The sequence below is a fragment of the Camarhynchus parvulus genome, chromosome 2 (genome assembly GCF_901933205.1).
Source record: "Camarhynchus parvulus chromosome 2, STF_HiC, whole genome shotgun sequence".
NCBI lineage: Eukaryota > Metazoa > Chordata > Aves > Passeriformes > Thraupidae > Camarhynchus > Camarhynchus parvulus.
Window position 1 is genome coordinate 21,261,430 of NC_044572.1, and position 13,027 is coordinate 21,274,456.

The 13,027-nt window shown below is 41.4% G+C and overlaps 1 protein-coding gene across 1 annotated transcript in view; it reads left to right on the forward strand.

The window, feature by feature from the left end:
• The first annotated feature begins 3,428 nt into the window (after positions 1 to 3,428).
• The window catches only part of ITGA8 (integrin subunit alpha 8), a 113,644-nt gene continuing 104,045 nt past the window's right edge, over positions 3,429 to 13,027 (forward strand). Inside the window, exons 1-2 of the mRNA XM_030944060.1 lie at positions 3,429 to 3,810; positions 3,966 to 4,090. Coding sequence (XP_030799920.1) covers positions 3,626 to 3,810; positions 3,966 to 4,090 — 310 coding nt within the window. The 5' untranslated portion in view covers positions 3,429 to 3,625. The remainder of the gene's footprint in view (positions 3,811 to 3,965; positions 4,091 to 13,027) is intronic.

The following is a 13,027-nucleotide window of genomic DNA, read 5'->3' on the forward strand; positions in this document are numbered from 1 at the left end:
TCTGGAGAGCACCTGCAGCTTCCCTGTGCTGCAGCTCTGCTGCTGACAAAAGCTAGAGGTGCAATGGGAGGGAACACTGCATCCCCAGGTTCCTCTGCAGCATCCCATACTTTGGAGTCTCACACACAAAGTCTTTGCTTTCACCAGCATGGTAGATTGGCTCATTAGACTCCCTTTTACATTGATTTTGTGTGGTTAATACCTATAACTAATGAAAAATCAGTATTTCCATAGGATCTCTTGAAAATAAACTGATTTTTCTGTAGACTATATGCTTTGATTGATAGATGGATTTAATCTGCCTTGATACAGATTGATTTAATCTGCTCAATCTCAAATTAGCTTCAACGCTTTTCATGTAGGGATTACTTCTGCTAGGATTTTTAACTTGGACAGTGTTCACAAAGGTAAGGTTCAAATGCTGAACATCTTTTGTCAGCATGTCATCCTGGATTCAAACTCACTCTCCTTGGTCACATCCTCCTCATTTGGTCTCTCATGATCACATCCTCATTTTATCCTCTTGCAACACAAAAATACTGTCTGTATAGTTACTCCAACTACAGTTCAGGAGAAGGCTTCTGGCCTACAGAAACAAAACTAGGAGACAATTGAAAGGTAGGTTTTCTGTGGGAATTGAAAATTTCAGCTTCTGTACTGCCATATTTTGAAAAGATTTAACAGTAAAATTATCGCTTATTTTGATTAGATTTATGCTAAAAGCCCATACGATTCTTTGAAATACTTGTTCCTCTGCTACCATTACTAAATAATAGCATAAATAACATTAAAGCTGTGATAATGGACCTTCCTACAAAATATTAATATTTAAGTTTTGCCTCAGCAAATCTTTCCATAGAAGATTAGAGTCATCTGTTTTTAAGATTGGAAACACCATAATGACATACTAACATCACCAACTGCACATAATATTAGCTGTAGAAATTCACACCATGAATCTTATATTTTTTTCATAATTTACTTAATCCCACATCTGACCTTCCATTTATTCTGTATGGTAGATAATGATTTTTAGACTCTTGGCTAAATGTTCTTATAAAAGCTCTCTGTCCTGGCTCCAGGTGTGGTTCTAGAGCCTATTAAGACTTTTTAGTTAGGTATTCAAAGGAGTTAATGTATCAGACCACAGGTATGCTAAAGTGCAAGCTTCAGTATACCAACAACTGGGGGAGCTGCTTACCTCTTACACAGTGCAGATCAGTGTGCACTCCAAACATTTCAAAAGTCCAAGGAAATCAAGATGTGAAATAAGCTTTGAGTGATCAGAAGAGGTCCAGCTTGTTTAGGGAAACACTGAAAATTCTTAGAAACTTAAATAATGCTATTTTTGTTTATCTCTTTGAATTGGTTTGGAATATCCTGCATGCATATGTCTACTTTATAGAGAGAAAAAAAAAAGGAAAAGGGTAATGGGAGGGAGGTGCTGCTGTAGATTAACATTTTGGGGGTAAAAGGATCTTGAAAGAGAACTCCTTTTCATGCTGCCCTGCCTTCCTACAGGTTTTAGCACTGATAGCCAGTTGAAGCACTTTTTCATTTCTTAAAATTTAGCTTAAAACAATCTGGTTAGATGGCATGTGTTTCTAACTGAAAGGTACAAGGGGAGCACATGAAAACTGCCTGTGCCTTATGCCTCTTCAGCTTTATTTGTGTGAACACTCACCTATCTCCAATTGTGCTAATTACTGAATTCTGACTGTTTTGAATGGATCAGTAAAAGTGGCTACAGCACCAGAATGCGCTGCCTTCTCACTTCTGAGTGCCACTGCTCTGGACTGCAGTCCGAGCGGTTCTCTGAGCCCCAGAAACTACATTTGTGACACTCAACCTTGGAACTGATTGCTGTGCTAAAAAGGAGCATTATTATCATCATCATCATCATCATCATTGTTTAGCATAAGGTAACACAAGTTCTAAATGCATTCAATTGCCTTAAAACTGCATGACTTTTAAGAATAGTTGTTAATCCTAAAGTCATTCAGAAGTACCTCACTTCTAAATTTATTAGTGGTGCTTAGATCTGTAAGAGATACTTCTACAATGTAAAATAATACAATAATGTCAATGGTGTTTCACTATTTAGCAAAAAATTTGGCATAAATACAAGGCAGGCAGAATTAAGGGATATTACAGGCCTGTGGGGACAGCTTAGGGTCACACAGTTAATGCTGGAAATAAACACACAGTTCTATTTTTGTGAAAAGGAATGTCAGTCTTATCTGAATAATCTTGCCATAAAGCACTTAAAATAAAACAAACACAAAAGTAAAGTAACCAGAACCTCGCAACAAAACAAACTGCTCTCAATTGCTTTCATAGGTAGATCTAATGTAGCATGTTTATAAATGGGTTTTTTATTATTTTGATCTTTCTCTGATTCTGTTTGGACACATCTGCATTATAAATGCTGAAAAACAATTATCTTTCCTTATTGTCACTGAGCTGCTTACATGGAAAATAAAATATTTTTCCTTTTCTTCCTACCTTTGCGTTGACCAGAAAAAAATATTAATAAAGCTGTCCCCTCGAGATGTGAATGTGATGCCACGCAGCTTCATAGGGGAAGGGAGCATTTCAGGCAGCCAAGTTTCCCTATACATTCTTAACAAAACCAGGTGAAATTCTGCTGTGGAGCTTGCAGGGGCAGAACAGTTCAAGACAGGAGTTATACAGCCCCATCCTTTTTAATGACTTTTGCGAAGAAATTACCAGAGGAGCTTTCTAAAAGCACTGTTCCGTTCTGTGTCACGTTCAATGGGTTCTTTCTGTGGGCAAAGCAGCACGACACCTGCGCCTGCATGGAGCTGTGCTAAAGGCTCTGCTCGGCGCCAGTGCGAGGTGCCCCCTTCAGCTCATGAGAGCTCCGCGTGGCCAGGCACGCACAGGGAAACCTGGAGAGCAGCAGTGGAATCGCAACTTCGAACACCCTCTGAACTCCGTGCCCGGCTCTACATCTTTCCCGTGGTTAGAAGTTTTTTCCGTTGCTGGGGTTCTTTGGTTTCTATTTAATAATGGCCATGCCGAGCAACCAAATAACAATCGGAGGGAGGTTTACATTTTTTCAATGCACTTCAGTTTCCTAAACGAGATTTTCAAGTATCAGGCTCTTCAGTTCAAACCCTTGAAAATTATGGCAGTCGAGAGAAATTAAACTCGAAACCACCAGCCCACACTCCGGCATCTCCCCCCGTGAACACGACCGCCCCACGGCAGCCATCGGCAGCCTCTGGGCAGCCATGGGGTGTCCGGCTTAGCCGGCGTTTGTCGCAGATTCCCGGCGGAATTCCGGGCGCTCGCTTTCCGCAGCCCCGCCGGGCACCGCGGAGCGGGCAGCGCTGCCCCGCCGCCGGCCGTGCGCCGCCAGGGGGCGCCCGAGCGCGCGTCCCCGGGGGGCGAGCGGGGCCGAGCGGGGCTGAGCCTCCCGCGCCGCCCCCCGCCCGCGCACGGCGGCAACGGGACCGCACCTCTCCGCTCCGCTCCGCACCTCTCGTCGCCGCAAAGCACCGCACGGCCGACGCACCTCTCCTCCCCGCTCCGCTCCGCACGGCCGCCGCACAGCTGCGCTCCGCTGTGCCAGCGGGAGTCCGCCGCGGAGGCGGCGAGGATGCTGCCCCTCAGCCGCGGGCGGCCCCGCCGCTGGCAGCACCCGCTGCTCCTCCTGTCAGCGCTGCTCTGGGCGCCGGCGCTGGTGGCTTTCAATCTGGACGAGGAGAAGCTGACGGTGTACAGCGGGCCCCCGGGCAGCTACTTCGGGTACTCGGTGGACTTCTACATCCCCGACCCCAGCACGTGAGTGCCGCGCCGGGGCGGCGGGCCCGGGCCGCCCCCCGCCCGGGGAACGCTTCGGGAAGGCGGCGGGCGAACGGCGGCGTCGCGCCCGGGGTGACAGCGCCCATCGCCCGCCTGTCCCGATCGCCCCAGTGACCTCCCGGTGTGTTTCGCAGGGTCAGTGTCCTGGTGGGAGCTCCCAAAGCCAACACCACGCAGCCGGACATCGTGGAAGGAGGAGCGGTGTATTACTGCGCCTGGCCCGCCGCCCGGTGCCGGCAGATCCCCTTCGACAACACCAGTGAGTGCGCGGCTGTCCCGCGGCGCTGCGCCGTGCCCGGGACCCCCTCGGCTCCTCCGCCATCCCTGTACTTGGGCTTTGATCCCAGTATCTGCCCTCAGATAGAAATCCCGCTCCTGGGAGTCTGAATGCATGTGCTCCTGCAGGGAAGGGTTTAATCGTCCCCAGAGAAACAACAGGATTGTGACCTCCAGGATCAGTAGTTCATCTTAATAACTGCCTTTTTTTTCTTCTCCTTCTCTGCTGAAAGGTATTTGTGGCAGATTCCTGCTTTTGAAAATAATTTTGCATGTTCAGAAGGCAAAGCCCCAAAAGCCTTGTCTCATACTTCTCTGAACAACAGAAATTACAGGATTTCTAGTGTTTGCTGTTATTTTCAACGAGGGGATTTCTGGCTGTTCAGATGAAGTGCCTCATGTGGCATGCGTATTTAATTCTATTCAGAAAGCAAAAATTTTGTTTCAGAATACTGAAGCTAGATGCAAACCGATTTAGGCACAATGTGGATAGATTATATCCACTTCCAAAATCCCAAGACAGATGTTTCTTATTTAATTAGAGGGAACACAAGTTTTAAACAATTCAAGCTGTTTATGTTTTCTGTTGTCTCTTTATAGGTTTTGAAAATAATTTAAACCTAATGTTTGCAGAGACTTTAAAACTGCTTCCTTTATTTAGGCAGACTTTGACAGTTTGACCATTAAGCGAAAGTTATTATTCTTTAGGTTATATTTAATCTTAATATTTGTGGTTTATTGAAATGTGAACACAATACAATTGTCTTTTTTTGTTTGTTTGTTTTCTGAAAGAAGTTGAATTAGAAGAGCTCACTTAACTGTAGTAAATAAGCAGTGCAGTTCTTTACTCCTCCCAGCTCCAGGCACCCACATCTTATTACTGTGTAAGTGTCTAGGAGTACTGCTCAGGATGACTTTCCCATCATGCTGAGCATTCTTCAAAACAGAGTAAGTGGTAGTTCATGTGTGTGTATATGGCTACTGGGGCAGGTAAACTATGTACAGCATCTGGTTATATATGTAAATGGAAATATATATAGACAGTATGCATACATTATTTTTATTGTGATATGTTCTGAGTGTACATATTTAAAATAAAACCAGGAAACAGAGGAAATATTCATGTAACAAAAGTGAAATGTATTTTCTATACAAAATAATTTCAAGTTTGGATAGAAAACTTACAGACCAAATGAAAATTCCATCGCATTTCTGAAGGGGAGTTTTGAAAAACTTATGAAAATCTAGTGATGAAACCTAGAAGGTCATCTGACTTTTCCTGTGGGAAACTTGGGACAGCTCCATACTCTTCACAGGGATGTCCTTTTGCAGATACTATGTTTTGGATAAAGGCACAAACAAACTGGGAGTAAGTATATCAGTAAGGCTTTGGACTGTATCACACAACTATTCAGTTTGGAATCTCCAAAGGGTGCTTCATTCAGTCTTCCTGAGCTGGTTTTGTTCTCTAGATAGAATCTTGACTTGCAGACAGCTGAAGTTAAGCCAGAGAGCAGCTGTGGTGTGGGCAGAGATGCACTGTCCTTGTGGCAGGGATGGCAGCACAGGCAGGTTTAGCAGTGCTGTCCCTGGCTCTTGAATTCCAGTCCCAAGGGCAGTAAAGGTGTCATTTTGCACAATTCAGCAATGTCCCCTACACAAGGACCCCGGGAAGAAGGTTGGCATGGCTTGTACCACACCCTATTCTTCACTGCCAGCAACAGAAAGTCCATCTCCAATATGCTTTACATGACTCCTTCTGCTGATTTCTGGATGTATATTACACATCACTTTTTTCTTTCCCAAACCCATTATTTCCAGAGTCAAGTTTATTGCCCCCAGCAGAGTAGTCCACATGAGCTCTGTCCTAGGTGAAACCATTTCAAATAGTCTGTCACACAAAGTTTCTTTTGAAGCCTTTAACTATGTTATACCTACTGGGACTTAGATAGTCCTTGGTAAATATGTGGGGTGTTTCCAGTTCATGGCCCCTGTACAGACATCTTGTACTCATTATGCCTTCTACAACATCACTCAGAAATGTTGCTATTCCCATTTTTAATATTTATTCTAATAAACCAAGAGAAGTCAGTCTGGGTTGTCAAAGATCATACAAAAAGTTGATGATGATAGTGATAACTGACTTGGGAGCTTTTTCTTCTTCTTCCAGTGCCTTTACCACAAGATTATTCTTTCTTCCAAAACAGAAACACTCAAAAGTTGTTAGAAGACTAGAAGTTCAGTTGTAGCAGCTTTAATATTGAAGATTAATGTTTCATGCCTAGTAGGAGATCTTTAAAAGTCTTGTAAAACTTTGAGAATGTTTTCTGAAACAAAACAGAAGAACTACAGAGGCTGCTTCAGAGCTGAAAAATTTCATTTTGATGCATTTTTATGCAATGCTTCAATTTTTCAATACTTTCTTCTTGACTCTAACTAAATAATATCTCTTTCAGTTAGATTAGCTAAGCAAAGAACAATAAAAAAATCCCAAAACTATTGAATAATTTGGAGCATTCTTAATTAAGTTCAGAAGTATAAACTGAGTGAAACTGGAAAGAACTAGAAAGAAAGGCAGTGTGAACCAACAAGTGGATAAAGAATTTGATAAATCACTATTTTTCAGCTTTAAAAATTCAATGGGGAGGACTTTTAAATTCTAAAAAATTTGTCAAAGTCGGGCAGACTCACATATACTATATCCAAAGTTCAATATGTGAAATTGCTTCAGGTCACAGAAACTATAACTTTCACTATGACATAAAAATTCAAGAGATGAACAAATCCAAGAGGTTGAAAGACAATGGCTTAAATTCCATATGAGCATGAGGACTCATGTCTTCTGAGGACTGGATGCACAAATGAAGCTCAGCTGTGTTGCATTCAATGCAAGTTATGTTTTGCCCTTGAGGAGGGAACATACAGTGTGTGCACTTGGGTGATGTTTGGACTTTTACTGCCACAAAAAAGTATCTTAAATGAACATGTAATTGGTAAGACTCATGTAACTGCACAGATTATTTCTGTTTCCACAAAAATAGTACAGCTAATTTCAAGTGAGATTCCTTTGTTTGCAAATGCTTTAATGTTTTTTGTATTAACACTGTTACTATCTCAGTCCTGCTAAATGAAAACAGTGAGGACACTGACTAGTATTCTGTGATGGCTTTAAGTCAAGACTCTGGACATTTTCAGATAACATGGTGTGGAGTTACTTCGTACTAATTTATAGTTATCATGTATTTTACAGTTATTGAGGTGTTTAATGAATGGCTTGTAAAACGAAAAGGAACAAAATCTCTCTCCACCATTTAAGGCTTGTTAAGAGGCAATGACAGGCTCATGAGTCAGGAAAGGGAAAGAAGAAAAAAGTAATCTGTTGAATTTCTAAACTATTTATTGCCTCAGACAGAAGGGCATTTGTTCAAGAGGTGATATGAGGGAACAAAGTAACTGACAGACACCTTAGTTAAAAACTTAGTCTTGCTTATGTTAATTTTATGATGTTCAGTGTTGAAATAGGGTGATTTTTGGTTCTGTAAAGGCTGTTTGGTTGAAGGGATTTGTTTGTTTGTTTATTTAGTTATGTAATATATTTTTATTTTTAAAATAACTGAAGTGTTATTTTAAAATATGTCGTTCTATATCCTGAGCCATAGAGTCCCAAAGGGAGAACATGAGTGCCAGGCCTAAATCTGACATCCTGACACTGGTGGGAGACAAGTGCAGTGTTGCTGAGTGGATCAGGGATATGACATTGTAAGGGATGCACCCAGTCGCTGGCAAGGTGCAGGTAATCTCCGTCTTACCAGACTGTGGCACTCAGTATTAAACTTTATTTTTTGGATCATGCAAGCTTTAAATGACAGAAGAAAAGTCTTTATGGTTTATGACACCCCCTTACTCTTATTTTTCCTCAGAGGCTACGATCAGATGAGGGAGTAGACACTGTATTCCTAGTGAAAGATAGAAAAAACCTTTAAAAAATGCATGACTAATATTGAGTGCCATGTTCAACCTGTCCAACACAGACTGGGCTCCTTACTACTAGCAATGGTGCTCAAAAACAAGACTACTGCTGAAATCATCTCTGTGGCACTGTGCGTGTGTTAGAATGCCCAAGATGGTCTGAGTGCTATGGGCAGCTGCATAACGTGTGTAAATGTGGAAATGTATGTAGGCTAAACTACCCTGCTGAGAAGATGGCTTAATTGAAGTTTATTGAGGTGCAGGAGTACCTGCAGCCCCTTCCAAAAAGCCACATCACCCAACTGAAATTGCTCTTGAGGAAGTTGTCCCAGATGGTTACTAATTTCTCAGGCCACCTATCTCTGCTTCTCATGGTAGCTAACCCAGAGATTTCCAAAGCAATGAGGTTATTTCCTTGCAATAATTAATCCTATTGATGAAATAGCATTTCTGACAAGTATGAGAGGGGAAAAAGAGGGAAGGAGGATGAAATTTTGTCATGTAGGATTTGAGCTGACCCATCCATAAGCAAATCGTGTAACCAGACATTCCCATATGGGTTGGCCAGTGATATGGCCTGCAGCCAAGAAGGGGCTTTAGCAGGAACTCTCTGTGTTTCCTGCTGTTGATACAGAACTGACTCTGCAGTCCTGTGTTTGCACTTCTTTAAAGCTGCCTAGATCTGTGTGCCAGGGTCAAGGCTCTGGGAAGAAGCTCAAAGCACTACCCTTGAAAGCACAATGTGTGCTTTAACCTGCTCCATTGCAGCAGGGAGCTAAGATAAAGTATAATGGAAGGGCTTTTAGTATCCCCTTACCCCAGGAAATATAGATTGAAGGGCAGTGACTCTTCTCCCTTGTTTCCCTACTTTGTGAAGTTGTCTGGTTGCATTGCAGTGTAAGGCTGTGATACTCTGAAACTCAATGAGAGAACAGGGAAAAAAGAGTTGGCATCATATTAAAGGCTTGTGGTCTGTCTTGCCTCTCTTGCCTACACAAAGCTAACTTCTTTTCAGTTTCTTCTGTATGAAGTGGCTTACAATGAGTATTTTTGCCTTAACACTGAGGTAGAGTTACCAAGTCCTTGTTGCAACTGTGTGCTCTTCCGTTCAGCTGCCAGGAGAGGTAGCAGGAGAGCAATATCAAGAAACTTTCTCCTCTCTTGATTAACTAGGCAACTTCTGAATCATTCAAAGCATCTTGCAGCCAGAAGCAGAGTTAAATACCCCCTAAAATGCACTATTGCATTTGAAATCTGATAAAAAGCTAAAGTTCAGATTTTGGAAACTCATTATTGAGGTCATTTTTAGTTATAATACTTAATAGACTGCATCAAGTTCGTATATTTTAAATTAGGTCCTGAAGGCAGAATTTCAGATAGCCCTTCCCTTAAGTTTCTGGAACACACTGGGGTGTTTTCTTTGCTATCAGTTAACTCTACCATTTTTACTAAAATAGGTTATATTTTTTGAAACTAGCTGGAAAAAATCTGAACAGCCTCTGAAGAGGAGCAGGGGAGGGGGATGTAAATCAGTTCTGACCAAGCACGCAGTTGATAAAAAACATGAGCTAATCTGGCCAGCAGTTGAGCTGATTGTAACAGAACCCAGGTACTATATAAGGAGAAGATGTATTGTGGAACTTGAGAGCTTTAGTTACATGAAAAAATCATTAGCTGTGGAGATAGTAAGATTCTGGGGAAAACTTAGAATCCTGTTATAAAACAGAATTTGCATCTCAAGAGAAATTACTGAGAGAGAACTTTGTTGTACTTTTAAATGTTGACACATTTTAGTCCACTATGCCAGTAAGACCTTATCTGGAACGTCATGGTTCACTTGTAGCATTCTGATTTATAATAGACTCTCATGAGTTTCTTTTGTAGGTCTCAGCCCTATCTAAAGAAAGGAAAAAATACTCTTAGCTATGTTAGTTCAAGCCCTGAGGTCTTAATTTGTTTTTGATCAGATTGTATTTAGGGAAAAAATCCTACTGGGTTTGATGATTTCTTTTTGTTTTTTTGATTCATGGAATGTCCAAGCAAAGCCTCTAGATATGATCTATTAAATTAAAGTGACTCATAAGAATAGCAGCTAAGCTGCAGTAAAAGCCAGATATAAAATAGATTGTTGCAGAACCAGATAAATCTAAATATAGAAGCAACTCCTCTCATCATGACACTGTTTTGCATATCCTTACTCTTCCTCAACACATTGGAGTCCCTTTTTTCCCCCAGCATTAATTAAAAGCAATTGTTTGGCTTAGTTGCCTAGATCATACTGAGTATTTAGCTGTGATTTGAATTCAGTCTCTCTGGGGAGGGTCTAATATCAATGATGCTGTGAAATTTACTGAGTTACCTTTGCTTTGTAACAGGTGGTACCCTCAGACTCTTATGGTAGTGATGTGACTGTAGGATTGTCAAGATTCCCTTCTTTCCCTCACTTCTAGAAGATGGGAGCAACTGTGCCAGGACCCTTCCTTCTCCCTCTTCCCTTCTTTAAGCCAGAACACTAAAGATGCAGCAGAGCTGCTTTCAGAGTTAACTGAGGTTGCTCAGAGCCTTTTGTAACCAGCTTCTGAAACCACCCCAGAGGGGGAGAGCCACAGTCCCTCTGGGGAATCTCTTCTAATGCTTAAGACTTATTCAGAAATCCCCCTGCTGCAACTTGTGTCTTGTTGCCCCTTTTCCTTTTGCTGCATACCTCAAATGGGAGTTTGGCACTCCCTTCCCTCTACCTATTGAACACTGGATGGAGCACAAGTAGATCATCCTTTGATTTCTCTTCTTGTGTCCAAACACCTGCAAATAGTGATGCCTGAAAACTGTACATAACATTCCAAGTGTTATCTCCATGTCAGGGTTATTCACTTTCCTTTACCTGTATAAATTTCTAAAGACATTTGTTTGTTTTACATATTTGTATTCACATTTTAGACAAATATGGATAGATTAAGGTAATTGTTCACCTCTACTCTGTGTATGTATAATTATGTACAAATATATGAAATCCATGTGTTGTATTTTAACTATATTTTTATATGATGGATGTGCATAGATACATACACATATATATCAAAACAGATATTTGATTTTCCATCATGGATTTAGGCACAGATCTGAGGGCAGAGTGTAGCTGAACCTGCTGCAGATGCCTGGTTAATGGACATCTGTGTTTACCCAGGACATACAGGCTAATAGACCCAGAGCATTTAGACATAATACTTTTCAAAATTCCAGCATGGTGAAAACTTATGTGAAAGAGCTGCAGGTGTATTACATAGACAGGTATTTTGCTTTGACTAGAAGCATTGTTTTCTTGTGTTAAGTTTGATTAAAATATTTTCACAGAATCACAGAATCATTTAGGTTGGGAAAAACCTCTGAGATCATGGATTCCAAACTTTGAATGATCACCACCTTGATTTGGTTTTGTTCATTTGAGTATTTTTAAATTATGAAAGATGCTGCATTTTTTATTTAAAGTTTTCAAGAGCTGAATGAATCACACTAAGTAATTACCAGTGTTTGCCCATACATCTCTTATGCAGGTATTAATTAGTATAAAAATATATATATTGGTAAAGGAAATGTTTGATTCATGCCTATTATACTGTTTATGATGTGCTGACTTTGTGACTGAGATGAGACCAATTCCCATAGAAAGCACCAATTTTACTCTAATCTGTGTAAATTATGAATTTTCACTAACACCTGCTCTAGATTCAGGCTTTAATTCCTACAAGTAAATCTGTGCTATTGCTCTTAACATGGGTTTACTTTTTGCTGTCCAAACTCAATTTTTTTTTAATTTTTCCAATTACTGTTTTGGCAAAGTAATGGACTTCTTTATTTTTACATTTGGTAGCCCCTAGGTACCTTAGCTAAAAAACTGGGTAGAGGAATGCTGGTTTTCATAATCATGTTTCTGTATCTCCAGAGCTGCTTCTGAAGCTGGATTGTAGGGCAGTACCATGTATAGGAGTCATGGCTCCTGCAGTAGAAAATGAGCTGCTTTGGGTTTGCTGAAATGCAATTCAAGGATGTTCTCATACCTAAATTTATATTTATAAATCTCTCTGCTCTTTGCCTACTCCTGGTTGTCTGGGCCTTAGTCTGCAGTGCAGTCTTAGGCAGTATCATTATGAGTGACTCCAGAGCTGCATCTCAAGCCAAATTTGCGAGTCCTGCAGACTGAGACCATCTGGAACAGCTCCTGGGCTGGCTCTGAGGCAATCCAGCTGTACTCAGGCACTCCTTGGACCCCTGTGTGGACCGGCCCAGGCGCTGTGTGCCCAGCCCAGCCTTGTACTCCTGCACTAGTGTCACATATCATGGTACAAGATAGCCTGGACTCCTCCTAAAAGGGGCCAGGCACTCTCCTCCAGAAGAGAAGATGATATGGGAATGCAACCTGAATTCCCACCAAGTTTTTGCTCCTCACAGAAATACAGCTGTGGGTAAGGTACGGTATGGACTTAGCCTGTGGGCCTCAGAGGCCCATAAACAGCACAAGGAGAGATATTTCCCTGTCATAATGGTTTGTCAGGATACAAACATGCTACTTTTTGAAATGCTTAGATAATGCTGTTTTGAACAATATACAGGTTTGGGGGTTTTTTTAAGCTGGATTGGGATTTATGTGGGTAAATGAATAGCATTTATCTGAGTCTAATCTAAGATGGGCATCCATGGCTATTTACAGTTGTTTTAAAAAAATGTACTTTAGGTACTTTTAGGCCATGATTCTTCTGACCTTTTCAGAGTTTTGGTTTAGGAGGAAAAGATATGGCTTAGATCATGTCCTACATGTAAGTGGCTGACTAGCTCAGAAGTGGACGATTGCAGCAAGGCACAGTAATGACAGCTTGTGTGTATTCAGGCAAGTTAGTTGTGCATGTTGCTTCATTTTGCTAAAGTTACATGGAAAGCAGTAGATGTTTAATAGCAT